General features: G+C 42.6%; 1 protein-coding gene across 1 annotated transcript; it reads right to left on the bottom strand.

The window, feature by feature from the left end:
- Positions 1-1,403: 1,403 nt before the first annotated feature.
- Positions 1,404-27,617, bottom strand: LOC142407538 (coiled-coil domain-containing protein 162-like). Its single transcript, XM_075497159.1, has 12 exons — positions 27,594-27,617; positions 25,788-25,985; positions 24,585-24,817; positions 22,622-22,760; positions 22,042-22,162; positions 20,851-20,960; positions 19,896-20,045; positions 16,925-17,092; positions 15,869-16,021; positions 11,342-11,494; positions 6,140-6,260; positions 1,404-1,567 (listed from the first exon to the last, which is right to left on the bottom strand). The coding sequence occupies exons 1-12, from the start codon at positions 27,615-27,617 to the stop codon at positions 1,404-1,406; spliced, it is 1,734 nt and encodes a 577-aa protein (XP_075353274.1).

Below are 27,617 nucleotides of genomic sequence, written 5' to 3'. Positions count from 1 at the left end.
CTTGAATAGTGACCAGTCACCTTGTCATTCATTTAAGGCATACCTTAAAAAGAACTCATGTTATTTGATAACTGGTTCCACAGCATTCTGAGTATATTGTGACTTTTTTTGTTGTAGCAGCAAGCTTGAGTGAAATAAAGCTTGTTTCAGTAATGGTGAAGGATGTCACCCTCATTCTAGGAATCCTCTATCTCTAAATACTGCAGTATTTCTAACATGTTAGAGTTCCTTTACTCAGTGTTTAACCAATGCAATGGTGTTAAGGGTTGCCTGAATTCAATTCTAGGTCTTAGTTATTTATAAAAAGAGTACTGAGGTATTTGATTGTTCACATTCACAAGCATCCAGGGATGCTAAAAGGCACATAGGTTACGTATTCTAACTCAAAAAGCTCCAATACAATTTGACACATCTCTAAAAGACAACTTTGAGTCCTTTATTGGCTAGGCCATAAAAGCAAGCTTTTTTCCATGCAAGAGAAATGCAGATAAATTTATGCATTTTTTCCTGTTTTCTTCTAGTTAGTGCAGCATTTTGCAAGGAGCTGCCCTTCTTCCCCTTTCTAGGGGGAGGGGAGAGAAGGTACTAGGGAATGCGGAGACACCAACACTTTTGATGACTCATCTTTAAGGAGGCACGAAAGGTTCAGTGTACAGGCAGTAAACTCTGGGGATGAGACCACTGTATTGGGCAGGATGGGGTAGTCAGAGGTTGCAGTAGGAAAGCAGTTAAGAAAACCAGCCCCAATGCTTTTGCTTTAAGCACTTAGCTGTGCTTTGCACCATGATGTTCCAAGGTTACCACAATAAAAGGAAGCCTTTTAGTTTTGACTGTTCTTGCCTTTCAGTACTGTGCTGCATTGTCTGTGAAGGGAGGACATGCAGTGCTGCTCTTGCTCAGGAGGATCTGTATCACCCAGTACCTAAAATGGATTAGCAGATTAACTGACTGGAGCTGGTATTGAACACTGCATCCAAATATGTTGAAGTACATATGCACAGCACTGGAGTATTACTGCCTCTCTTTGATTTGTATACAAGTTGTTCTTCTCTTACTTCAAGGTTGCCAGTTCAGTGGCATTTTCTAAAATGCCCTGGACTGATTTAAAGACACATTTAGGTTTACTTCTGGACCAGCCTTTGTTTCTGCAGCTGCATGAAGACAAGTAGGAAGAGACTTTTCATTTAGGTGTGGTAACAGCCTGTCTGCCATTCTCTCCTTCCATCTGCTAGGCACCTGAAAGCTTAAGGAACATATTAAAAGTTTCACCAACCATGGCATGGTACTCAAAAAAAAAAATCTTTCCTGCACCATTCATTGCTGACTAAATACCTCCCTCCTGTCCCCTTTCCTTAGTCAATTTTTGGAAATCACAGCTTGCAAACAAGTTGCTCGTGTTGCAACTATATCAGCTTATTACCAATGCCACCATTACTTACTGTCTTTGGTCTTTGAGTGTTTCCTCCTGTTCCATTGCTGCTTCTTGGGTCAAAATTCAAAGGATGCTGCTGGTAATCCCCATGCTGAGTGGATGCTGAAAGCTTACTCTGGACCTCAGCTGCAGAACCTGGAGTGTTATCAACAACACAGAGTTAAAGCAGAACTCAAGTAAATACAAAAGCTGGTGTTTCTGACCTCTAAGCAGAATGTTAGGGTGAAAAGAAAACCCACAAACACAAAACAAGTTGTGAACACTCAGCATAGTACAAATAGAGTAATAGATTGCTTAGTCTGGAAAAAGTGGTTCATGGATGATCTTGACACAAAGTAGAACAAAAACTATTTGCAGATAGTTGCAACTACTTGCAAAAGCTTTCTGCAACTATCTGCAATTTTTGCAGCTCAGCCCACACTCTTTTCATTCACAATAACGAGTGAATTGGTATTCATTCCTCCAGCAGGAGACATCTCAGTGAAGCAGAAAATTCTTGCTGCCCCAAGTCTGCTTCATTATATGTTACTATTTTCCCCACAACTCTGTCTTTCCTGGTTCTGTCGAAAGCCAAGATTAAAAGGTGTGGGTGGGTGTTAATGATCTGTTCCCAGTGACACTAAATTCCCTAGTGAATTCCAGTCTTCACCTTTGTAGATTTCTGAAAAGCAGAGATGCAGCCACTTAATGCCAACCCTTCAGCCACTAAAAAAAAATCCACACTGAATCAAATGCTATGCTTGCTATCAGCCATAATGTGATTTAACCCTGATTTGTATCTATGTACAATGTGCTGTTGCTATACCACTTCTTAACCCCATGTTAACCTTTCCCAGTAACTTTAGGAAAAGGGTGAGGGTATTTTTGCTGTGTAGCTGTAATCCTGCACTTGTTAATTGAGACAGTGTTCCTCCTCCTTCTCAGATATGATCCAAGATGTTTCAGGCCACATTGGTTAGCTGCTTCTGGCATTATTTCAGGGTGCATGTCCAAGGGACTCTGGCCTTCTGCTGAAGCAGCAGGAGAGCAGCTGGCAGCTGTCCAGAGTGCACAACTGCCCGGTCTGGTCAGACTGCATTCAGTGTCCATGCATCCTGAAGCAGGACTTGAGAGGGTCACATGAACCCAGAAAGAAGTGCAGCAACTGTTTTGCATTACTGAGACAGGCCATGGCTCAGTGCATTTGAGAGGGAAGAAGAGGAAGATGTGAAGATGGAAGAGAAGGAATGGAGAAGAAGCTAGAGGACGTGGCTCAGACTGCTAATCTACAGATCATTCTTACAAACTGGCTGAAATCTTAGTCTATGTGGGCAATTCCTGGAGTTGACATGACCTGTTTCAAAAACACCTTTGCCTTTATCCAGTCAAAACAGGGCTATTGCAAGTAACAGTTGCCACCCCTATACAAATCGGTCTGGCCAAATGCTATAGGTCTGAAGCCAGGTTAGTGACAGAGTACAACTCAAGGTTAATTGAAAAGTCAAATCTTTACATGATACAAGTCTGGGTTGCCTATGAGAAGTACTAGTAGTAATGCATCAAAAATGGTAGCTATTTAATATTGACTTATTACGTGGAAAATGATGGCTTCTGCTGCTTGTACTATGGGACAACAGCTCTGCAGTTTTCCTTTTACCTTTTTGAAAGGAAAAAAACCCCCTACCACCAAACCTCACAACATCCATCTACTATTACAGACATGGGAATAAAAAAAATCGCAAGTAAAAAAGGTAGCTACAATACACTGCAGGGTTTTAACACATTTCAGACTAGGTGTCTATAGTTTGATGGAGCTCCTGTGTTGAGAAATCCAAGCTCCTCAGCCAATTTTTCCAGCTCTGCATCACGTTTAACAATGGTAACTCACTGCAGGAAAAAAAAAAAAGTAATTCATCTTTCTGTCACAGCTGCTTTCCTTGTGCTCAGGAGCATCAGTGTGACAAGTTTTGCACCAACTTTTCCCCTGAACTGCACAGAATCATATAGGTTGGAAAAGACCTTTAAGATCATCGAGTCCAACCATAAACCTAACGCTGCCAAGACCACCACTACACCATGTCCCTAAACACCTCATCCAAATGTCTTTTAAATACCTCCAGGGATGGCGACTCAACCACTTCCCTGGGCAGCCTCTTCCAATGCTGGACAACCCTTTCAGTGAAGAAAAATTTCCTAATATCCAGTCTAAACCTCCCCTGGCACAACTTGAGGCCATTTCCTCTCATCCTATCACTTGTTACCTGGGAGAAGAGACCGACCCCCACCTCTCTACAACCTCCTTTCAGGCAGTTGTAGAGAGCGATAAGGTCTCCCCTCAGCCTCCTTTTCTCCATGCTAAACAACCCCAGTTCCCTCAGCCGCTCCTCATAAGACTTCTGCTCTAAACCCTTCACCAGCTTCCTTGCCTTTCTCTGGACACGCTCCAGCACCTCAATGTCTCTCTTGTAGTGAGGGGCCCAAAACTGAACACAGCATTCGAGGTGCGGCCTCACCAGTGCCGAGTACAGGGGCACGATCACTTCCCTAGTCCTGCTGGCCACACTATTTTTGATACAAGCCAGGATGCCATTGGCTTTCTTGGCCACCTGGGCACACTGCTGGCTCATGTTCAGGCGGCTGTCAACCAACACCCCCAGGTCCTTTTCTGCCTGGCAGCTTTCCAGCCACTCTGCCCCAAGCCTGTAGCGTTGCATGGGGTTGCTGTGACCCAAGTGCAGGACCTGGCGCTTGGCCTTGAACCTCATACAATTGACCTCAGGCCATCAATCCAGCCTGTCCAGGTCCCTCTGCAGAGCCTTCCTCCCCTCAAGCAGATCAACACTCCCACACAACTTGGTGTCATCTGCAAACTTACTGAGGGTGCACTCGATCCCTTCGTCCAGATCATTGATAAAGATATTAAATAGAACTGGCCCCAACACAGAGCCCCGGGGGACACCATTTGTGACCAGCTGCCAACTGGAGTAAACTCTATTCACCACCACTCTTTGGGCCCGGCCATCCAGCCAGTTCTTTACCCAGCGAAGAGTACACCCGTCCAAGCCATGAGCAGCCAGTTTCTCCAGGAGAATGCTGTGGGAAACAGTGTCAAAGGCTTTACTGAAGTCTAGATAGACAACATCCACAGCCTTCCCCTCATCCATTACACGGGTCACCTTGTCATAGAAGCAGATCAGGTTGGTCAAGCAGGACCTGCCTTTCCTGAACCCATGCTGGCTGGGCTTGATCCCTTGGCATGCCATGTGATGGCACTCAGGATGATCTGCTCCATCAGCTTCCCTGGTACCGAGGTCAGGCTGACAGCCCTGTAGTTCCCCAGGTCCTCCTTCCGGTCCTTCTTGAAGATGGGCGTCACATTTTCTAATCTCCGGTCAACTGGGACCTCCCCAGTTAGCCAGGACTGATGATAAATGATGGAAAGGGGTTTGGTAAGCACTTCTGCCAGCTCCTTCAGTACTCTTGGGTGGATCTCATCAGGCCCCATAAACTTGTGTCTAAGTGGTACAGCAGGTCACTAGCCATTTCCCCCTGGATTATGGGGGCTCCATTCTGGTCCCTGTCCCTATCTTCTGACTCAGGAGGATGGGTACCCAGAGAACAATTGGCCCTGCTATTAAAGACTGAGGCAAAGAAGGCATTAAGCACCTCAGACTTTTCCTCATCCTTGGTCACTGTGTTCCCTCCCCTATCTACTAGGGGCTGGAGATTCTCCTTAGCTCTCCTTTTGCTGCTAATGTAACTTGATTGGTTTAAAGCCAGAGAAACCAAGTATATTTGTGCATTAATTAAAGATACCTCCCTGTTCTTTATTTCCTCATGTTTGGTTCATGTCTTGTCTTCAGCAATGTGCTAATGAGCATTTCTCAGTTTCCTTCAGCAGGAATAACTAACATTTTCCTGCAGAAGGAAACTATGATTAAGTTTGTGGTACTTTATATTCTTCATGGCATAGAAATGCACCTTGAAAGATCATGGGAGTTTCTTTCCGTGTTTACTTAGTTTACTAGGAATTGAGGTATTACCCATCCATTTTTCTACATGAGTTTGTCAGACTGACAGTAGGATTTTGATACCACAGAGAAAAGCAGCAACTTCAGGCAGGTAGGAGTAGAAATTCCTAATCAAGCTTTTTAAGCTACATTAATTAGATAAACATTACATTAAAAAGTTACTCAACAAACAGCTGAGAAGAAAGATTTTTGTTAAAGGTTTAAGTTCCAGGTTAATTCAATTAAGGGCTAGAAAGCTGTCACTGCTGTTTTGAGATCTCTAAAGATATCTGCAATCATAGGCATGTATCTCACCGAATTAGAAGAGTACAGTCTTCTTTGGCTGCCCCACATGATTTGCAAGTAAGCTGTTCCAAGACCAGAGCCACTAATGAAGCCTGATTTCCTACCACTTGGGATTCTTTGCTTCCTAATTGCCTCCTCCCCTAAATGCAGCTCCCCTCATACTTCCCATGATATCCCTACAGAGCAAAAGACAACACAAATTATGGTTTGAAGTTATTAACTTGGGAGTCAGTGTTTTAGGTCTTTCTCCTCTACTTAAATGCTGTCATTACAGAGGAGGTCTTCTCCTCTTTAATATTTGACTCAAGTTGACTATTACTTCAAAGGTTAAGGAGGAATTCAGAGACATGGACACATAGCTCATAAGACATTTCCCCAAGAAAGCAGGTTACAACACACAACCCATCTGTACCTGCAGTCACATTCCTCTTGGAAACTGCAGCTTCCAGGTCATAAACTTGACACTGCAGTTCATCAACCTGCTGGAAGGCCTCCCATTTTAAACTGCACTCTTGGGTTAACTGGCTTCTTATCTAGAAGGTGGTAAAAGGATTAATGGCAGCAACAAAAATTCGTCAACTGACAGCTCTGCCTCAAAGCAGGTGGTGTTGCCCTGTGCGCTCCTGTGAATGAGAGGGCATTACTTCTTGCTGGTTGAAATAATCCATAATTACAGCTTTGCTAAGCATTATCCATAATCCCTCTGAATGCAAAATACAGCACAAATAGTGCAAATTGTCATTCTCATTATTGTTTAATAAGAATTTGCATTTCAGGCATTGCTGGAGGAAGATAAAACAATACAGAGGCCCTTTCTCACTATTCTCTGCATGTAACCCTAATTAGACAAGGCCCTACCTCCATTTTCAGGGCAGAAGTATGTGGAAAAAACAGCAGCTCTTCCCTCATCTCTCCCACAGACTCTGTAATTTGCTAACTAAGTTTAAATATAGAGTTTGTTAGTGTTAATGACCATGTAGGTGCTAGCTGCAGCTGCAACTGTTGTGTGGCAATAAAAGCCTCCACGCTGCACTTGCCATTTTCCTTCTGTCTCTCCTTTAAGGCTGATCCAGATGTTGACATCTCTGATCTCTTGAAGGGTTATTTTGTAAACACAGCAAAACAGTTCAGAGCCCCAAAGACAGATAGGAATGAAATCAGTGGTCTTATGTGTCTGGTCCAACTGCTTTGGCTGTGTAGAAGTCTCTCATATGATTTTGGTTAGAAAACATGCCTGCAGTTTGAGAATTTATTCCCAACAGAATGGCATTTGTCATCCTGATTCTGGAAAACAAACATTCCATGCTTTCACCTTGATGCTTTAGAAGATTGAAGACAGAATATACTTTGCTTGGTTTACAGGAGAGGCATTCAGGTACATTTACAAAGCTTTTTTCTCTCTAGACCAAGAAAGCAAGGACAAGGAGACTTCAGGGGCACCAAAGTTGTCAGTTAGTAGATGGATTCATCTAGTTAAAGTCTAATCAAATGGTTGCCAAACAATATTTTGTTCTGCAGGCTACACTACAAAAGAAGCACTGCACATTTCACAGCCAAGAGCCCACTCTACCAGCTGTGCTAAACACAGAGATTGTGTTTACTTGGCCAAATCAGTTTTTAAATTGAAGTAGTTAAAGCTCTACAGCCCCTTTTACAGGGAGATAATCTTAAAAGTGGATCTAGTTACTCAGTTACACTAAATCAACGATTAGCAATGCAGTAGCAGATTTAAACTCAGTACATCAGTTTGGTACAATGTCATCAGTTTAGTGAAAACTAATGCCATTTCTGTGGCCAGACTGGATTGAAGCAGTTCCCTTCCCAATACATTAATTTGGTAGTCCAGAATTTGGGAAACAGTGGTGTAGTGTATGTGAAACAGGTAAGGGCAGAGGGTTTATGTCAAATGCAGAGTAGATAAAGCAAAAGGACAGCAGTTTGTCAGCTCTGCAGCACTGGTGTCAAAGCCCTGCCTGGGAAATGTCACAGGGAGAGCCAGGAAAGCAACAGGCACTGCAGACCCATGAACATGGCCCCAGCAGGGAGGCAGAGCCCAAGTGAGGCTCCAAAGCTCCACATTTAGTCTGGTGACAAGGACAGCAGTTACAGCAGAGGCCTGGGGCACACCGCTGGGGGACATCCCAACAGGGGATGCACGGCTGGCCAAAGCCTCCAGAGCCCCTGAGCCCAGCCGCTTGCTGCTGTACCCCTGATCCTCCCAGGGGTGCGAGCATATGCTGTCATATGCGCTTGTGCGAGCATATGTGCTTGCACACCCATTCCCAGTGCACCATCACCATACATGAACTCCCAGACAGTTTACCTCTCAAATAAGGAGAATAATACTCACTCTCTAGAGCAAAGATACTGAACCAGGCTCAACAGGAGGGTCCTGAGAAGCATCAGAAACACAAGATGCCACCAATAGGTGGAACATGACCCTAAGCCCCCAGCAGGCAGGGCCCAGCACAGTGCCAAGGCTCATGCTGCAAGACCCTCATCCAGAGCACTTGGAGGGCTACAGTGAGGCTCTGTGAGGTTCAGACACTTGAAGGGATACACTCAGATGTGGTCAGGCAGCATTAAAACTTGAGACATCTCTCCAGAAAGGCTACTGTTCCTGTTTTTCAAGTCTGCATTATGAGTTTACCTGCTGCATTTCTTTTTTGACCCCTTTTTGATGAAGATGGCATATTTTAGAAGACTTTTCAGCTTCCTTGGTTAAGCATTTCACTCTCTGCTCTTTTTCTTCCATCTCTTCAAGCATCTTCTCTGTGTTTTCAGCTTTCATCACACTGAGTATTTGTCGCTTCTTGTGTTTTCTTCCAATGTGTACTACTTCCAATAGCATTTGTTTCTACAACATGCAATCATGAAAGTTTCAGACCTGGGTTCCATCCCCAGTTCCCATACACACCTTTTTAGATTTCCTTTTAAAGCCTCATGACAGTCCTCAGATGTCATGCCCAGCTGAGCTGAATGAGGAGAGACCCAATTCCACATGGCTTGGTACTGAAGATAATGAAATGTTGGTAAACAAATCTGAATCATCCTATGATCTTATGAAAGGACCACAGTCAGACCTAAACCCAAAAGAAAATCTGGGTTGTGGGAACAGGGAGTGCAAGGGAAGGGTAAGGCGGAGTGGGAACAGAATGCTGTTAGAACACCATTGCTTGTTAGAGAGGCAAGCCTCAAAACAACATTCATGTGTAGAACTCATTCAGTTGCAAATAAACAAGAAGGCAGTTGCTTCCAATTTCCTCAGTCTGCTGTAATTTGCTTTCTGCAACCAGCTTCTGGTGTGCATGTGGAACTTGTTTCTAAAACAACGTATAAACTAGGAAAGAGAGGGGGGAAACAAGCACAGCTTTTTCAAACATTGCTGTTTATATACAGTTTGTAGGGACAGCCAGTAAGTACGGCTACATTTTAGAATCTATCACGATTGAATGCAATGGTATTACAAGCCACCCATATCAGGTCAAACTCTCCTGTACAGCCAAGGGTTGTGGAATGGAGTCTGCTATTTGTAAACACCATCATCACAATCTGTCCCAAGGAAAGAAATTAGGAAGAAGAGAAGGAACCAGAAGTTGATGTCAGAAACCAGAGAAAAATAAAAACAATAACAAAAGCAGCTGCTAGAAAGATGGTAAATGCAGTGGGTCTTTTGGAAGTAAATTGACAGCTTGTCAGTGAAGAAAATCAATTTATCAGGCCAAGGCAACTCCACTCTGGTGAAAAATCTGAACACAAAGAGGTAAAAGCAGTCACAGCCTGAACATTTTTCATTGGGGAGCTCTCTAAGCCTTACTAAGGTTGGAGTTTCATAGACCAATAAGCTCAGAATGGAGCAATCAAGCCATCAGATGTGACTTTTTAATATCACATTTACCTTAATTACCCTTGTACAGCAATGAGCAAGTTGTTTTGGCTAAACCATGCTTCCCAGAAAGGCATCCAGACTTGACACGAAGATACTGAGTTAGAGATATTGTCATTTCCACGGTTAATCACATTTTGAAAACATTGTTTCTAATTTCCCATTTTCAGTTTGCCTGGCCTCAACTTCTAGGCACCACCTCTTGTTACAGCTTTCCCTAAGAACCCTTTAATCTCTGCTATTCTTTCCCAACAACAATATCTGTAGACAGTAATCAAGTCACTCTTCTTTCAGATAGGCTAAACAGATTGAGCCTTCTAAGAGCCCTCTGCTAGAAAGCATTTCCTGCAGCCCTCAAATAATTTTCATAACTCTTCCCTGTACTCTCTCAATTTTTATTTCATCTTTTTTAAGTAGTACACCCTGGAACCAGTGGCAGTATTTCAGTGTGTTGTACATAGAGCTACAAACTCATTTTTAATATATCTGCACTGTTCTCCTTTTGATAAACAAAAAGATTGCAGCATTCATCCCTTCCAGTACCACAACACCATGGCCAGTCATCTGTCTGTTACGACCCCTGTCCTGTCCAGGGATGCAGTCACCCCGTTCTGTATGAGTCCTGCTTTCTTCTCGTTCTTCACCTACTCAGGCATTGAAATACTTGTCAGAGGCATAACCAAGTTACCGAGCTATCTGTATGATTCTGTACTCAAATTCACTAACATTCCTCCCCAAATATGTCATTGGTAAATTTTATAATCTATAATTTTATATTTATTTTCAAGCCACTGACAAAAATGTTGAATACTGATAGTTCTGCTACCAACCCCTGTAGAAATCCATCAGAAACCATCTTCATTTAATGAAAATAACACATTTTTGTATGCCAAAAAATCTAGCTCTCAATCCATTTAGCATTTTTATTGATACTGTGTAATACTAAAATTTAAAATACAAAAGTTATGTGCTGCTACCCCAAGCATTACAAGGCCCTTCCAAATATGTATTACATCTCTAGCATTATGTTTATCTATCTAACTTGTAATCTTATCACCAGAATGAAATGAGGTTGGTTTGTCAAGACTTATTTTCCATACAATCATGTTGCTTGGCATTAAGTATATTGCAAGTGAAGGGTGCGCTTTTCAGTTTGACTTTGAGGAATGGGCCATTTTAGCATGTGTAGCCATCTGTAGAAGCGAAAGGGAGCTTGCCGTGGCAGTGATATATCCATGAAGGTGTTCAGATGGAAAAAAAAACCACCCATGTAATGAATTTGTTCTGGATTTAATGACAACATCCCTGAATGTTTCCTTGAAATTTAATGATTGGGTGGAAGACTAATAGCCTCGAGATCTGTAATTTAATTTTTTTTTATCTGTGGAATAAAATATTAATAGTGTCTTTTCCTCTTCTAAAACATACATCCCGCACTGTTGATGGCATACATAAATGTAGTGCCCATAGCTGTCATTTTGGTACGTGACTCAAACTTTATCTAAGATGCTACAGTTGTTTCCCTAGTTCTCTCTACCTGCAATGGTGAAAACACCCAGACGGACACATTGTTTGACTGCCAGCTTCAGTAACTTTATTATGCAGTTAGTTTTGAATCCTTTCGTCTCCTAGAATAACAGTAGGCAAAATCCTCATTAAAGCAAGTGAGATGGAGAGGAGAATTCAAGTTGTTGTGCTGATGAATCAGGACCTGCTGAATTCAGATACCGGTTTATGTAGCTGTTTCTTTAGCTTGTCATTGTCTGCCTGAGATTTTGCAAGAGCTTTCCTTACAGACACGAGCTGACCCTGAAACGCAGTCACCTCTTGTTCTGCCATCATCTCAGCATTCAGACACTCTTTTTTGTTTTGAAGAGCTTCCTGTAAACAGAAAGTACATAACAGAAACAGTGATGAGAGCAGTGATTTTCTCTCTTTTATATAGCAGTGGGTTTCTTGAAAGGTAAATCTCTCAGAGATTTTGCGTAAAGTGAAATTGAATTGTTCCTGTTTTCTAATAAAGGCTTGACCTTTTTTAAGGCAAAATGGGAAACAGGATGGACAAGAGAGGTCCTCTAAATGGGAAAACATAAGATAATCTTTCGCATGGGTACAACTGCGCATCTGTAATTATATTCTTGTCAACAATTCAAGTTCTTGTATGCAAGCTCAGAGCAATACAAGACTTGATCTTTCTTATGCGTTAGAAAGGCCTGTCCATCCAGTCTGTTTATTCCTTTGTTACTTCTAAAGTAAAGAAGTGTGTGATGAAGCTTGTTTTCCTTCTGGGCAGGGTCTTTTTGCTTGTTTTGAACACAAACATAAATATGTATATACATGTAACTATGTCAGGCACAGATAGAGCAGCCCTCTCTCCTTTCCCAGCCATTTGAACTGGAAAAAAGCAAGGTCCATGATCCTCTGCACTTGGAGTGGAGGACAGTGAAACACAAGTTCTTAGATCTTCAGGATCATTCCTTAGTCAGACACAAGAAAGCTCTGTCTGAGCAAGATGAGCTAGTTTCTAATTTAAAAAAGCTAAATTTTCCCATTTATTTTTCTCAGTTTCAGACTTTTGTTTTAAATCCTGTGAAGATAGCTCTTTTTTCTTATTTAAATCCACAAATTTGCAATAATTCAATCCATCTTTGACTGATCTGTTTAATAAAATATTCTAATTATTTAGCATCTCACTGATATAACTGAACTAAGTGTATGCACATCCAGTTTTATGTGGGTTTAAAATTAACAAGCACACAAACCCCATTTTGTTTTCACTCTTTTTAAGTTAACAAATATGATCCATTCTGCCTTTCCTTTGCTTGACATGTGCAGCTAATTAACCTGTGTAACAATCAATAACCTGTTTGTTCCATTCTAATCAGCCTCATTTAAAGCAGTGAGGCACTCTTCTTTCCATCCATCTTCACTTTAGTTTAATTTAGTCATTTTTGTGCTTCATCTTGTATTTGTGTAATTAAATTTATAAACCTCATGCTGTGTTCTGCTTTGTTTAAGCAGATACCAATTTAGAAAAAAAACCTCAGCCACCTCCCAAGCCAACAATCTAGTTCATTTTCACTTTATGTCTGCCTGTCTTCTTTTTCATATGTTTTGGTCAGTTGTGAAATAGTTGATTTTGATACAATGTCATAATTAGTATTCTGAGTCAACAACAGAATTAGGAATACTATAGGCTACTCATACTTCCTAGACTCTTGCTTCAAGCAAGCATCAGTGATTTGTTTCACACTCTTCACATTTGAAAATCACCCTTACACCCATAATACAGAGGAGAAAAAAAATTAGAATTTTTACCTAAAATCTGCAGTTACCATGAGATCCTATAGGCTCACTGAGTAATAGTGAGGCTGCCCAATCTGACCATTAGTTTTGCAGAAGATTAGACACTAATAACAGATGAAATGGTAGGGAAATACCACCTTTTCAGCATCTCAAAGCTTTGCAGAGAGCTGTGCCTTCTGAGTGGTTTGCTTCCAACAGTTCAGAGCCTTTAGCTTACAAGCCAGTATGCTTAGCCTGATGTTGTAATCCCGCAAGAGCTGCAGCTGTTCCTGCTAAAGAAGATGTCGGTAAGAGTAGACCCGCAAAGATTACTTTCCCCAGGAAGAAACGTGTGGTTTGGAAGTAAATACAATTGTAAAAGCATGCAACTATTTGTATTTCATTTTAATTTTCAAATGCTCAAACTTTGCAGTTTGAAACAGTGCAGCCTTTGGCAATAAATTTCTATTACTGTGTCTCCAGGGAAACAGGAAATGTGAACATTGCCCAGAAACTGGGGAAAAAATGGAAGAAATTTAATCCAAAACAGCAAGCAGGTAAACCCCTCCAAAATGAAGCACTGTTAATGGTGATAAACACTATTATGCCAAATGAGGATTCTGGCTCATACCATATTCAGTAACCTGGTTCACCCTAATTACAATGTCCTTAATAAGAACCAAATTAGTGGATTCATGAAAAGTATAGTCATCAGTACAGAAGAAGTTTTCTTGTTCTTTGTTCAAAGGACTTCTTTGTTCAGGACTTCCTCCTGAAAACTGTTCTTAAGGCAGAGGAAAGCAGTTTCATTATGCAAAAATCATAGAATCAAGGGTTACAGAGGACTGCTGGAGGTCCTGGCCCTCCTGGCAGAGGTGTCTCTGCACAGAAGCTCTACCATTCAGTGTCAACTCACCTTCTTACCCTTGGTGTCCTGTATTAGTTTTATCTGCAGCCAGGCTTTGGTCTTCCTAATTTCATCACAATGGGTCTGAACTCTGATACTCTACCTTTGTTGCCTGCCCATGTTTCCACTACTTGCAATCTTTCTTTTCGTATTTTAGTCCTTTAAGAAGCTCCTTGCTAAGGCAAGCAAGGCCAAGTTTCTGCTAAGCTCCCTGGTCTTCTTGCATAATAGGGTAGTTGGTTTTGAAATCTCTTTAAGTTTTCTCTAAAAATCAACCAAGTTTCCTCAGCACTTTTCCCCTCTTGGCAGTTTCCCAGGGGTTCTGCCTAGCAATTCCCTAAATAAGTCACAGCCTGCTCTCCTGAAGACCCAAGTCCTAGCTCTGCAGCATAATTTTGCAACCTTTCTCCTGATCCTGAAATCATTTCATAGTCACTGCAGCCTCAGAGTGACACACTGGTGACACTCACCACCAGTTTTTCCCTGTTTGTGAGCAGCAGAGGCAGGGATTTACCGTGGTTGGCTCCTCTAGCATTTGCTTTTAGGATATTATCACTAATGCTGTCTAGGAACTGCCTAGGCTTTCACAATGCTGTGTTCCCCTTCCAGTAGATTTCCAGATGGATAAAACCTCCATGAACACCAAGGCCTCAAATCAAAACCACTTTTCTTAGCCCTCTGTAGACAGGCCCATCCAATTTACTCTATTGACCAGGCAGTCTGTAACAGATTCCCCACCGCAGTCATTAATCATCACTAACGTTCCTCCCTCCTCTGACCTTGACTCATAGGCTTTCAGTAGTACATCTCCACATTCACACACGAGCTCTGTGCAGGGACTGAACTCCTTACACAGAGTGCAATTCTCGCTCCTCTTCTTCCCTGCTGATTCTTCTTAAACACCCTGTAACCACCCATGACCATGGTGTGCACCGGCCCGCCAAGTTCCCATGACTCTGCTCAAACCACAGCCCTTTGACTGCACTTGAGCTCCCCACTCTCCTTGTTCACTGCCTCTGCACACTGTCCTTTCCAAGTGGGGATGTGGAAGTCTCCTTGCAGCCTTCTCGCACGCAGCCTTCCTCCATTTCCTCATTTACTTCTGGGTTCCTCATTTACTTGTGGGTGTCCCTATCCCCCAGGTTCATTGCGGGTGTTGAAAGCCTGTCTCACTCTTTTGGCATTACAGTCATATCCTGCTTTACAAGCTTCTTTGCTTGAGAGATCTGCAGGCATATTTGCTTTAGACAGAAGTATTTAGCCATTATCCATTTGATCTCATTTGTATTCACTGACTGACTAACATAATTTTAGTACAGATTGAACTTTGCTGAGGAGGAATATGTTTGACTAGAAAAGGGATTGATTTGGAAGTTGTAGCCTGGAAAGTCATTTCCAGGCTTTAGTTTATAACTCCCAGAACATCAGTTTTGGGAGCACTTTTTCAAAACATAAAGCTGAATATATTTTTGATTCTAAGTAACGGCAAGTGGAAGAAAGGATTCTATCCCCAATCCACCCCCATTTATGTGACCAGCTTGCACGACAAGAAGATAAAACTCCCATCAACACATTTATCAGGGTCACTGAAACATCACATTCTCTTTCCCCCACCCAAAAAAGGGACAATGACAACACATGACAAATGCTGACATATGATTGAATGTGAGTTCACTTTTATACTTCTTCAGATCCAAGTTCAACCTCTCTGATGTTCATGTCTGTAGAAAGCATGGTGTTAGTTTCACTCAGAACAGACTGAAAGCAGAGTTCCTAAGTTTAGAACCAAATTCAATTCAAATACACACAGTTATTCAGGGTCTAAGGGCTGGGTTTGGCCCAAAATTTCTGCACTTGGAGCATAAACACACAGTCAAAGATGATTGATTCATGCCAGCCTGACAAACAAGTAGCCTTTAATGCAGTCTAGTAATGGACCACCTCCATGCTCTTCACCCAACCAATGTCCCAGGTAGAATGCAATAACTTAAGCCATCTTCAGCAAGCTTAACCAGGATATTATCCCTGTGTTCGTTTACTGACACACATATGTATTTCCTTACTTTAGACAAATGTTCTTTCAAGTCACCATTATTTTTAGTGGAGCCAAACTTTTTCTTCAGATCAATCATATTGTCAACTCCTTCTCTTCTCACTTCACTGATGATTTCAAACACTCGTTGCTCAATGCTAAGGTGATAGACATCCAACTTTCCCTGCAATTACAAATAGAACACATAAGAGATGAAGCGTGCACATATGGGAAAGCAACATTCAGAAGATTTCAGAAGTCGCTCAACTACAACCAGATGGTCTTTCTTCATAATTATTTTCCTAGAATCAATGTATCAGGAAGACAGAGCAATATTCTTCTTGCATCCAGACACTACAAGAAGTGGAATTTCAATTGTATCATTTGCAGGCAACCTATTGGTAATCCTGGGATGTTTGTATTTAATGGAAGTAGCAGCACCACGGTGAAAAAAATGGGCTTTCTGGTGAAAACTGGACTCACCCTCAGGATTGCAAAAGACATCACAATATTCCTCAAGTCACTATTGCCCTGGCCACAAACATTAATGGGCTTGTGGACCATCGATCAAAACCCTGGCGATCTGATGGAGGTGATTGCTCTATAACATACATGGTCACAATCAGGTCAGTTTTTACAGGTTAGATTGGGGTATCTTATTTTTGTAAGTAATGACATATGTCGCCCCAAAGAAATCAGTGGACTACTTGAAAACAAAGGCATTGTTAGAATGAGGAATACAATTACACAGTGGACATAGAGTTTCAAAGAAAAATAATGCAGAATATTACAAATTGAAGTATTATATCCAAAAAGTTCCCTCCACTGTAACTAAAAAGAGCTTCCATCACTCTCTCTAATGTGGTACCTGCTCCATCGAAAATACGCCTCCTCTCTTGGAAAAGGTACACTATTTTTCTACCAGACATTTTTACAAAATGCTTCTAGCAGCAGGAGATAAATGATTCACCCATTCATCCACCTGGCACACTGCAGCAATTTATTCCTTTGAGTGCTACACTTGTTGGCAAATTCTACACCAGCACAAAAAAGACCGATCGAGTACCCCCTCTTATTCTGTACCTACTTTTAGATGGATACAAGTCACAAATAGGTTCCACACTAATGATTCATATTCATCCCGTACTTCTTTTCTAATCTTCTCTTTGAGACCAAGATTTTCTTCCTCTAAGTCAGCGAGCTGGGCTCTGAGAGCAGTTATTTCCATAGTCATCCCATGGCACAGCCCCACAATCTATCACAGCAGAGAAAATGAATGAGCAAAACTAGGGATGAGAAAACACCATAGCCTCGGAGTAAACGATCCAGAGTTCTGAATATGTTGTGTGATACCTAATTAAGTAGAGCAAGAATATCTTCCTAAGTGGCCTGATGAAAATAATCCATTGATGATACGGAATAATCCATTTTGTACATCTCTGTTGGTTTTAGAAACATTTCTTCCCTGGAAACAGTAGGAAGAATTGTGGCAGTTCATGACCAATATTTGAAGGGGGCAAATGCTTAAGTTTCATACATAACCTTAAAATGTCTGTTTCTGGTCATCAGGAAAGAAAGATCTCCTCGCTAATAGGTATGAGAACTGACAGAAGGAAATGTGTGCAGAGGACAGAGGGGCGGAAAGATTGGGGAGCAGGATTAGGGAATCTGATTTTAGGAGAAGATCCTGTGCGTGGCTCTGCTATGTCAGTGAGCCTGGCCTCCCATAGCATAATCTCCGCTGCCTCCAGAGAGAAAGTCAGAAGAACTGTGAGCAGGCTTCGTTCAGTAAGCTGTGACGTAATGCATTTATCGGAGCGAATATGCTGTCTGCTGATAAGCTTGTACATACAGACCATTTAATATATGATAAAAACAATTATGTGTTCCATTTGTTGATATTTGACTATTAACACACCCTCAGAAAGGGCATGCAGGTTAGCACAAATAGGAAGGTACGTGGTAGAACTTAAACAGATTTAAATGACAGAATTTAAATTTCACATAGGTAGGTCATCGCTAGGTATAAACGCTTGGTCATTTTCATACCGCCGAATAGCATTTGCAACCAGATGAATACACTGGAGGAAAGCTAAAAATCATTCTTAGCACATTATGTTACTCAGATAAGAAATGGGCAAAACTGCAGACTGTAAGGACAGCCAACAGCACAGTCTGCTTTCAAGGTTGCCTGGCACCTCGACATGCCAGATATAAGTAGTAAATGCTAATAACTTCACTGGATTCTCGCTGAAATTTTCTGTGTCAAGTTTTTTGTTTTACAGCAAACATTACTGAGAGACTTCTGAAAATGGATGTTGGGGGAAAATACATGTATTTTAGCCCTGCTGAAAAGTTCTGGTGATCTTTATTCAGAGCAGCACTAGTTTTCTCCTGTTTTGGGTGTCTTTTTTGTAAAATCAGCGAAAAGTTGGTCAAATCCTAAGACTTTGTGGGAGAAAAAAACCCAACCCATGTGGTTCATGTATGTTCCTCAGAGACTTTTTAGTTTTTAAACTATCTGCCATCCCATTTTGGCTGATGATGCCTGAACCTTTCTCATGGTTTCTTACACCTCCACTGAGCAACTGAGCTTGCTCTTCAGACTTGCCTCTGTTAATTGCTTTAGGCTATCGAGAAGTGGAACTGGGAGCAGGAAGTCTCTTCTGAGGTTGAAGCAGAGCCCAGAGACAGTAGGCAGCTAGCCACCCTGGGCCACTTCCTTCGAGTACAACACAGAGGAGCCAGGGATTTGGTGGTGATAGGCTGGCAAAGTGGAGGCGGGGAAAGACTTCACTGCCCACAGGCTCCAGGAAAGTCCTACTGACTCCTCCTGTATCTTTCCACCCAGCTGAAACCTCACACGTGTTTCTCATTTTCTCTCTCACTCCAGCCTTCCCAAACATATAGCCAGGACAGCGAAATCAGGGAAGAAGGGAGGTTGCTGACAAGATACCGTACCGAAAAGGATATAGGGGCAAAAACCTGGAAAAAGCCTGAGAAAGTGGGGCAAGAAACTGATAAGAAGCCCAGAGAAGAACTGAAATCTTGTAGTCAATAATGAGGACAGATGAGAAAAGGAGCCCAGGAATGAAATCCAAAATGCAGGTGTTCTAACACTGCTGTGCAAACATCCCTGAAACCCAAGCAGTCTTCTCCCTAGTGTAGGTTTCTGTAGAAGCTGACATACCTCTAGCAGTGGAGTTTGTGTTGATGGAGCCAAGCCTCCAAGTCAGCTAATAGATTACATGGATATCACATGATTGCACAAGACAGCATTTCTGATTTATTGGCTGGGTTTACTTCTTTAAAAAATTCCACCCACACATAGCAGCTATCCTAAAAAACACAGCTGAAGCTGCAAAGTCGAGTACTCGGAACTTAAGAGGAGTTGGTTATGCAGCCATGCTGTAGCATACCAGCTGAAACCAGGACGCCTGGTACCTACACTGCAGTATGGCCTGTGTGCCTGACCCACTTCTATTTTCTATCATCTCAGTCAATGCACAGGATTGAATTGCTCTGGGAAAATGCCCTGTGAAGGAGGAGACCTGTCAGTAGAAGTTTAAGTTAGAAGGTTACCAGTATATCATCCTTTGTGAACAAGAACCACGGAACAGCAGGCCACTACCTTTGCCTTCAGGTTATCTTTGTTTTACAAGTCCTGCTGGCTTGATTTCTGGCATTGAGCACAGAAACAGCAGCCCCAGAGCCCCCCTACTTTTCTTCTCAAATATTGTCATCATGTGTCTGCACAGTGGGACTCTGTCCCAAATGAGACCACTAGGTACTACCGATAGACCTAGGTACTATCGATAGACCACCATCGCCAACCTGCGTCAGGGCCGTATCGCTTTGGTTGCCACCTTCTTCCACTGCGTGCAGCTCCTGAAGCAAAGCACAAAGATGCACGGTGACTATGCTTGTGTAGCCCACCTCCGCTTCAGCAACTTCCCAGCCTGACAGCTTGACTTTATTTTTTACTTAGCAACTGCCTCCCACCCAGAGAAACCACCTTCCCCTGTTCTCAAAGAGTAGAATCAATGCTCTGAGCATACTTGTTCTTTTTGGTAAAGTAAACGATGCTGCTGCCAGAGAATATTTTCATAAAACATGGAGTAGGTCTCAAAGCTGCTGCGCTCTCTGGCCATCATGTCACAGCCCAGTATGGTGAGACACTGTTGTAAATGGTTTTTTTTAAAAGTAACCTAGGAAGCAAAATAAGAAACCTTGCAGGTGGCCCAAGTCACAAGAGCTGCTATATACAGCACACATCAAAACGAAACATGGTCCCCTTATTGTAAAAAAAATGCTTCTGTGATATCAAAATGAAGCAAAAATAAAATTATTCAATGTAAATGTTTTTGCCGAATCTACAATTTCACTGAACTAATGGAAAACAGATTTGTCAGTTTTTTGACTGGTTCTAGCTGCAAATATATAATGTCTTTTTGTTTCCTTCTGAAGCTAAAAGAGAATTTTCAGTAGAGAAGTTAAATCACCAGAAAGTTAAATCACTCAGAAACTGCCTGGATTGCAGTTGGGCCCCAACATCCCTTCTCTCAAAAACCCATGTTTTGTGTTTTTTAACCAGAAGTGGTCATATTTTCATAAATATTTTCTTTGAATTTCACTGAAAACAAACCCTAAAACTGCTTCCAAAGGTCGTGCTGGACCCCTGATTTAGCAATGACTCAGGAAGAAGAGTTTCCCACTACTGAATCCATGAATAAAGTCCTGCAATCCTGCATTGCGGTTGCAAATAAACCTCCAGCCCTAACTCATCTTCACATTATTACAGTCCTGAGAGCTGAAATAAACCTGTCAGAAGGCGGTAGGGCAATGCACAAGTTTGCTGCCAACACTGCTATTACAAACCAACATAATCTGAATCTAAGCTCCTAAACTCAAGAAATGTGTTTCTCTTTTAGGCCACTGATTGACAAGAGCTTTAATAAATAAAGCTGTAAACATGATTTAGCTCTTGCTTAGATAGAAACGTAGAATATGTACCTCTGTATCCGATTCTTGGTAGTTTTCCATCAGCCTTTGAACAAATGTTTCAACTATCTGTGGTTGTACAACTGAGAAATTTTCTTGCATTACCCTGTGTTTCCAGAGCTCTGCAGGAACAGAGGGAGAGAAAAAAAACCCGAATAAAATCACACACCAGTGGGTATCACTGTCACAAAATATTGATCCTTCAGTAATCCCTGGGATTTGACACTGGGTACGCTTTATATGTATAGATTAGGGTTTCTCAGCTTTCCTAAAATGTTTACAGCAAAAAGTAAATGTCATTGCAAGCAGATTGCAAAGCCTGTGTTGAGCAGCAGTATCAAATTTGTTCTGGTATCAAAGCCAAAATGCAATTTCATTACGGACCAGTTCTGTCAATAATGACCTGGCCCACAATTGTGTATTGGAGTTTTCTGTAAATATTGAGTAAAGAATACGGCTTTTGTGTGAAACAACGTTTCTGTGCACTAATTATTGGTGCCTGCAACCACAACCAGTGGCAGTAGGGCACATTTTTCTTCCCTTTGATTTCCACTTTTTCTTTGTTTTACTGTTTGTGCCTGTGAATACCCAAATTGCCCACACCCATGCAGTAATTGTACGAAGTAAATACCTAACATACTAAAAAGTCTGGCATTTAAATTGCACTGCTAGGCCTAAAATCTTAACACTCCAACACAGAGGAGTAGAGAAGCAATTTCCTATCAGGCTGTTTCAGGCTGCCTGCAAACTCCAGAATAACTAGTGTTCAGCCTTGTTTGCACAATTGTCTTTGCAATGATTATGGCTAAATGTTCACTTTATAAAGAGAAAGTAAACTCTTAGATTTAGGGAATTTGAATCTGTTGAACAGGCAGAATAAACAGGTCCGTGCAGAAAGGCGTATGGTTATCTCGGTGCACACCTTCCTGCTAGATGTATTTCTGGAATTTCTCACAATGGGCTCTCCAAAACAGAAGAGAGTTTCCTGAGGGTAAGCCGTTTTTCATCAGTGATACCTTCCCCGTGATTCAGCCCGTCCCTGGCCTCCAAATGGGCGCACAGGGAAGTGGGAGCTGAGAGCAAATGTGCTCTCCTGTTCACACGCAGGACAGCTCTTTGCTGCCTTTATGCATCAAAGCTGCTTTTCCCACTCAAGACCGGGGCTCCTGTATTTCCCAGGAAGGGTATTTTAATTCTCCTCACCAGTGGGGAGACTGCTCCCTTGCCTGGCTCTTTCAGATGTCACTAGAGTCATCTCCTGGTTAATTTTCTTCTGCGCATCATGGATCACGTGCATTTCCAGGTTTTCCAGAAGCTTTTGAAGCTAGAATCAAGTTTAATGCTTAGCTCTTACTAAATCTCTATACTGCTTATAAAGCAACTTGCCAATTAGCAAAAACAGACTAAACTGAAGCAATTCTCTTTCCATTCTTCTCTATAACACAGTACTTTCAGATACAGTATCAAGGTTAATAGCACTTGGGGGTGACTGTATGCCTAGTGCTGTGCCATATTTGTGGATATGGCACAGCGCTAGGATATTTGTGGATCCATTTCTCTGGATAGAGGCAGAGGCCCTGTTGCTTTGGGCTATCCCAGGACCCACACCTGGCTCCACGCAGCAGAGGTGCCATTGCAGAGCCTCCCGGGCCACCCCCATCTGCCAGACTTCCCCCCGCGACAGCCTCCACAGGCCCCCGCTGGACTTCACTTATCAGAAATTGCAGGAAAACGTGATGCTGTGTGGTCCCCCACAATGCCCCACTAATAACCCTCCCCTTACCTGGTACACTTTCATTTCGATTTCTGATGCTCCTCTGGGGGGAACTCTGCGCTGAGTGCTTGTAACGGGCTCTGCAAACTCCTCCTCTGTGCCCACTTGTCTGACTATAGCTTTCACGGCCGGGTACAGGATAGCTGCGCTAGAATCACCAAGACACGGGTATTTCACACATTCTCTCTCAAAATCAGTATGTTTGCATTTACTGGCCTTGGATCTTAACTCTCCTTTTTCTTCCCTTGCCCCCGTTCCAAACCCATGCAGAATATGATTAAGTCTCAGCTCACTGCATTAGCCCCACTCAACCTACAAGCGGGGCAGGACAGCCTCTTCTTCACTGGTCCTGCCTTATTACATAGTTCAGTAATTTGTCCAAGTTTATAATAATACAAAACTAAAACCGAGGGGAAGGAACAAGGGTTCAACCAGATAAAGCAGGGAAATCTGGTCACCGGTAAGAACTTGTCTATCACCCGTTGTTCAAATAGACCAAGAAACTCCCTCCACCTCCTCCCCCTGCTCTCCTTCGTATCTGATCATGGGTTTGCTGAGTGCTTCTGAGTGCTACGTGCCAAGGCAGACACTCACTTTGCTCTTAGAAGCAGAGGAGCCATTAGCAAGGCATATATACATCGTTCCATTTTATTGCTTTAATCACGCTGCCTTTTCAACCCTTGATGGCATGACACAAAGGTTAGCACAGAGCTCAGAGAGGGAAGTAGGAAGCTCTCATCTGTGGAAGGGGATGGGTGGGGCGTGGAGGAGGGAAACACAGTGGGATTTTTGGGTACGGTACATGTGGCAGATTGCCTGCTGCGAAAGAGCTCAAGATCTCCTCCTGCTCAAAGGCCCCGTGTAAGCAAAGCCAGGGGCAGGGAGCTCACCTCTCCTCCCGGGAGGCAATAGCTGCTAAGCCCGATCTCAGGCATCGTCACAAGAAAGCTCTGGGTGCGGAGGGGCTGGGAGACGCTGAGGACGGGGCTGTCCCGCAGCTGCCCAGCCCCACGGTGGAAGCACAAGCTGTTGGTCGTTCTGCACGGAGAACTTGCGCTCCTGACTCCCAGCCCTCCTGCAACCCAGTGCTGCTCTGCCCCGGAGCTGCTCCCTCCGCAGAATTTAGAAATTAGTTAGAGGCAAAGACCGTGGGCCCCCAGCATTGGACTGTGCCCCCTCCGATCCCCTGGTAATGCATGGGAGGTAACACTGGGATATCGATAAATGGAGACCAGAATGGAGCAAATCCGATACCAGCTCTCTACACACACACAAATTTTCTGTGACGGATTCAGACTCGTCAACTTAAAATGCCTTGGCCTTGTAGGGACAGGCCCACTGAGCATTGCTTCCTCTGTGCTCCGTTGCATGACAACGGTGTTTTCCAGTGCCTTCACGGATTTCACACTTACTGTGTCATCTTGCTCTTTTACTTCCTTTCTTGTGGTTTCCGGGGACAAGGCTTTTTAAAAAGCCATGTTCCGCTTTCTGCTTTCAGAAGGGCCTCTCTGATGGAAATCTTCCAATTTTCTATTCTTGACTGCTCAAAGTTGAGCCAACTAGGAGCGTTAGGAAGAATTCTGCTACAATTCATCTAACAGGCTTCCAAAATTTCCATTTATTCAAGTACTGTATTTAACATTGTTTATGGAGCCTGAAATACAGAGGCGGGTCACACGACTGAGAAGAATGCACTTGGAAAACATCACCAGCAAGCAGTCTGAATAGGCATTGAAAGAGGGGAAAAAACAACTGTACTGAAACAAAGAAACAAAAGGTAGCTCTCAAGCCTTTAGAGAAAAGCGAAAGTACTAGGTTAATTATAAGCAAAAATAAAGGAAGGTAGAAATAAAAAAAAAAAAAGCAAGTGAAAGAAGGGGACAGGAGGAAAATGGATGGAGAAGGCAGAGACTTTTCTCATTTTTCATCTTTTCAGTCACTCTGGAATATTCTTGCATCCAAGGTAACTTACCCATATTGTTCACAAAACTCTCTGTAGAGAGGAACTGTATTGATATCCTCAGTCCTCAGCTTCAGCTGGCCCCATTCTGCCTTTAATATTTCTAGTTGCTTCCATAGTATCAGAAAAGATCTCAGCAAGTTTCGTGATATGACCGGATCATGATGCCTCAGCAAAAGTTTGCACGTCTTTTTGCTGTTCTGCAACCAGTTAGCGCTTGAGTCAACCGTTTCTGCCAAATTCTGCTGGAAGTCACAGGGAAATGTTTTGCTTCAAAAAGCTATGACAAGCTTTTCATGTGCTTTTCTTTACTTAATAGCATCTCGTGCAAAATACAGTGGGACAAGACATGCGACAGGCTATTCAGAACTTGCAACGGGGCCTTACACCAGTGTCCTTCAGAGCATGGTACAGGGAAAACCCAGGCTACTTTTTGATTGCAGTGAGTACTCACACACAGCAGAGATGGGGATAAAATTGCAGAAGTTAAATCCTCTGTTTTATTGCTGCTTTCCTCAAGTGAATCGCTTCAACAACAACACTGTCTGCTTGGTCTCCAGCTAAAAGTACTGCTACAGAAATGAAACTCTTAGCTCAGATCTTGAAGGAAGCAGACCTTAAAATAACTAAATTTGTCCTTTCCATCCATTTTACCTTGCAAATCAATCAGTGTATCTGTTTTCCATCACAAACCGTTTGAATCTCTCCCCATTCCTTGAACCAAATCTTTGTGTAGTTTCTGGCAGGCTTTTAGGTGCCCCCAGCAACCATTCCTCATATACACGTCCACAATGCAAGTACTTGGGGAAGTACAGCCTGGAAGTACCTTGCCTCTCCTTGACTAGGTTTGGTTTTAGATAGTGGCCAGGCTGTTCCTTTCCCCTTTGCACTGAGTAGCTCTTGATAAAGACCTTCTGGACCTTCAGTGGGGTGTGGGGAGAAGTCAGGACAGTCTCCGTTTTCTCCAGAAGTCTGGGGACACCAGCAGGCCCTCAAGGGGTATCTATCACTAGGGCTTCTCTCAACAGCACTCAGGATTTATAGGAGACAACATTGTTCCCTTTGCTTCTTACCAGACGGCCAGGAGTAGGTGAGGTTATTACGGCATAGCTCAGGTCTAGGTTGCTTGTGTTCACAGAGCTTTGGCTGCAAAAACTAATGGGAGTCCTGCACAGAAGCTGTACAGTCCCAAACAAACTGAGTTGTCAGAGGTACCTGCTTGCTCGTAGCTAAGGAGGCTTGACAGTCAGCGTGATCTTCCACAGGGCAGCCGTAGCTGTTCTGCAGTACACCCTCCGTCAGGAACTGCATTGCACCAGCTCCCCATGAGCAACCCTTCGGTCTGCATGACTCAGGCTGCACAGGCACAGCTGGAGAGGAAGGGAGAATCTCTGAAGATCTGCTGCTCAGAGCCTAACAAGTAATAGCAAATCTCAGATAAGTGCCAGCACAGGGGTTTTTGTGTTATAAACACAAATGGATTTCAAGCTTTTAGCACCATGGTCCTAAAACACATATGCCTGTGATAAAAATTATTTGATTCTCTAGTTCCAGAACACTAGGAAAATGATAAGTATAGATTCATTATCAATAAAATGCTGTGGTCTGCTTGAAGAAAGATCAAATGTGAAGTAAATGATAAAATGGGCTTTTGGACAGAAAAGGGGGAGATGTTTTTTGTTCACTTCTGTTCTTTAAAAAACAAAGACAGGAAATGAGATAGTATTAGTTTGTTTTCTCCTGCATCATAGATTCATCTTGTCTTTGTGTCTTTGGACATAAGCACAAGGTTGCTGCTTCACTGTACCTGCATGTTGTAATTTATATTAATGGTGTTGTTGATAGTGACTGGAAACAACCCTCCATCCATTAGGAATGTCCTCCAAGGAAAATGCATGAGTGTCTAAAAGAATAGAGATGACTGTTCATAAATAAGAACAACATTCAATTAGTTATGAGAGTCCCATCTAATTCGATCAGGAAAAGGCAACTCAGAGGCCAAGTTGCTCTTTGGTATGTGATACACTCTGCTCGGACTTTGAAAGTAGGCCGTGTACTAGAAAGGAGAGAAGCATCTATTATCACTCTTTGGGAAAGAAGCAATAAGATTCATTCCAGAATACATTTCCTACCAAGATGCTGTGCTACTTCTGCCTCCACAGAATAGCTCCCAGGTCCTTACCTACCTACTGTCAGTCATTTATTGCTGGTCCTATTTCGGATGCATCGGGACATCTTATTCATCTTTTCATTCATCTTATTTTTCATTCATCTTATTCAGCTTTTTTTTTGCTGGTGACATTCAAGGTGCCTGTTTAGCACATAGGTATCTAATTTGGCATTGTGTAACTCCGTGTGATGCTATAGCTAAGAAACCACTGGACCTAAATATCTTGCACACAACCATGACAGACACGTTGGGCAATCAAAACTGCTGCCAGGTGATGAGAGAGCTCCGAGGGGTAATTACCCAAAACTGAAAGTTAGTAGAATCACCAACTTCTATCACGCAGAATGATTCCGTTTTGGTAACATCAGTGTGATTACATTCCATCTCAAATCTTTATTATTCACTTCTGTAGAGAACATTTTCTAGAATTCCTAATGGTGAATCAAGTTAATAAGCTGTAATCATGGGAATTTTTAAAATTAGCTATTAACAGTTAGGTTCTTTGCACCATGGTAGGGAAGGAGTAAGCACCCCAGCAAGAACCGCAGAGGACTTTGTTCTCCAAGGAGCTCAGTGGAAACGGAGGAAGAGTGCCTCTGAGGGTACGCTTTACTCACCCTGCAGCTTTGAGGATCCAGAAGCTGCGGGAGCCTTAGCTGTGAAGCAAATGCACTCTGAATTGCAGCGTTACTCAATGGCGACAGCCCATGGTATCTCCTGTCTGTGAGACTCTGGTAGGCTGAAACATTCCCCGAGGACAAAAATGTCTCCCTGAAAAGGAACCAAAATGTTTGTATTAAAAAGAAGTAAGATGACTTCAAAATTCTCCAAATGGTCTAGAATAAAATTACCTGCTCCTCATTATAACCCCACAT

The sequence above is a fragment of the Mycteria americana genome, chromosome 3 (assembly GCF_035582795.1).
Source record: "Mycteria americana isolate JAX WOST 10 ecotype Jacksonville Zoo and Gardens chromosome 3, USCA_MyAme_1.0, whole genome shotgun sequence".
NCBI classification, from domain to species: Eukaryota; Metazoa; Chordata; class Aves; order Ciconiiformes; family Ciconiidae; genus Mycteria; species Mycteria americana.
Note: the sequence above shows the minus strand (reverse complement) of the source record. Positions and strands in the feature narration are given on the sequence as shown.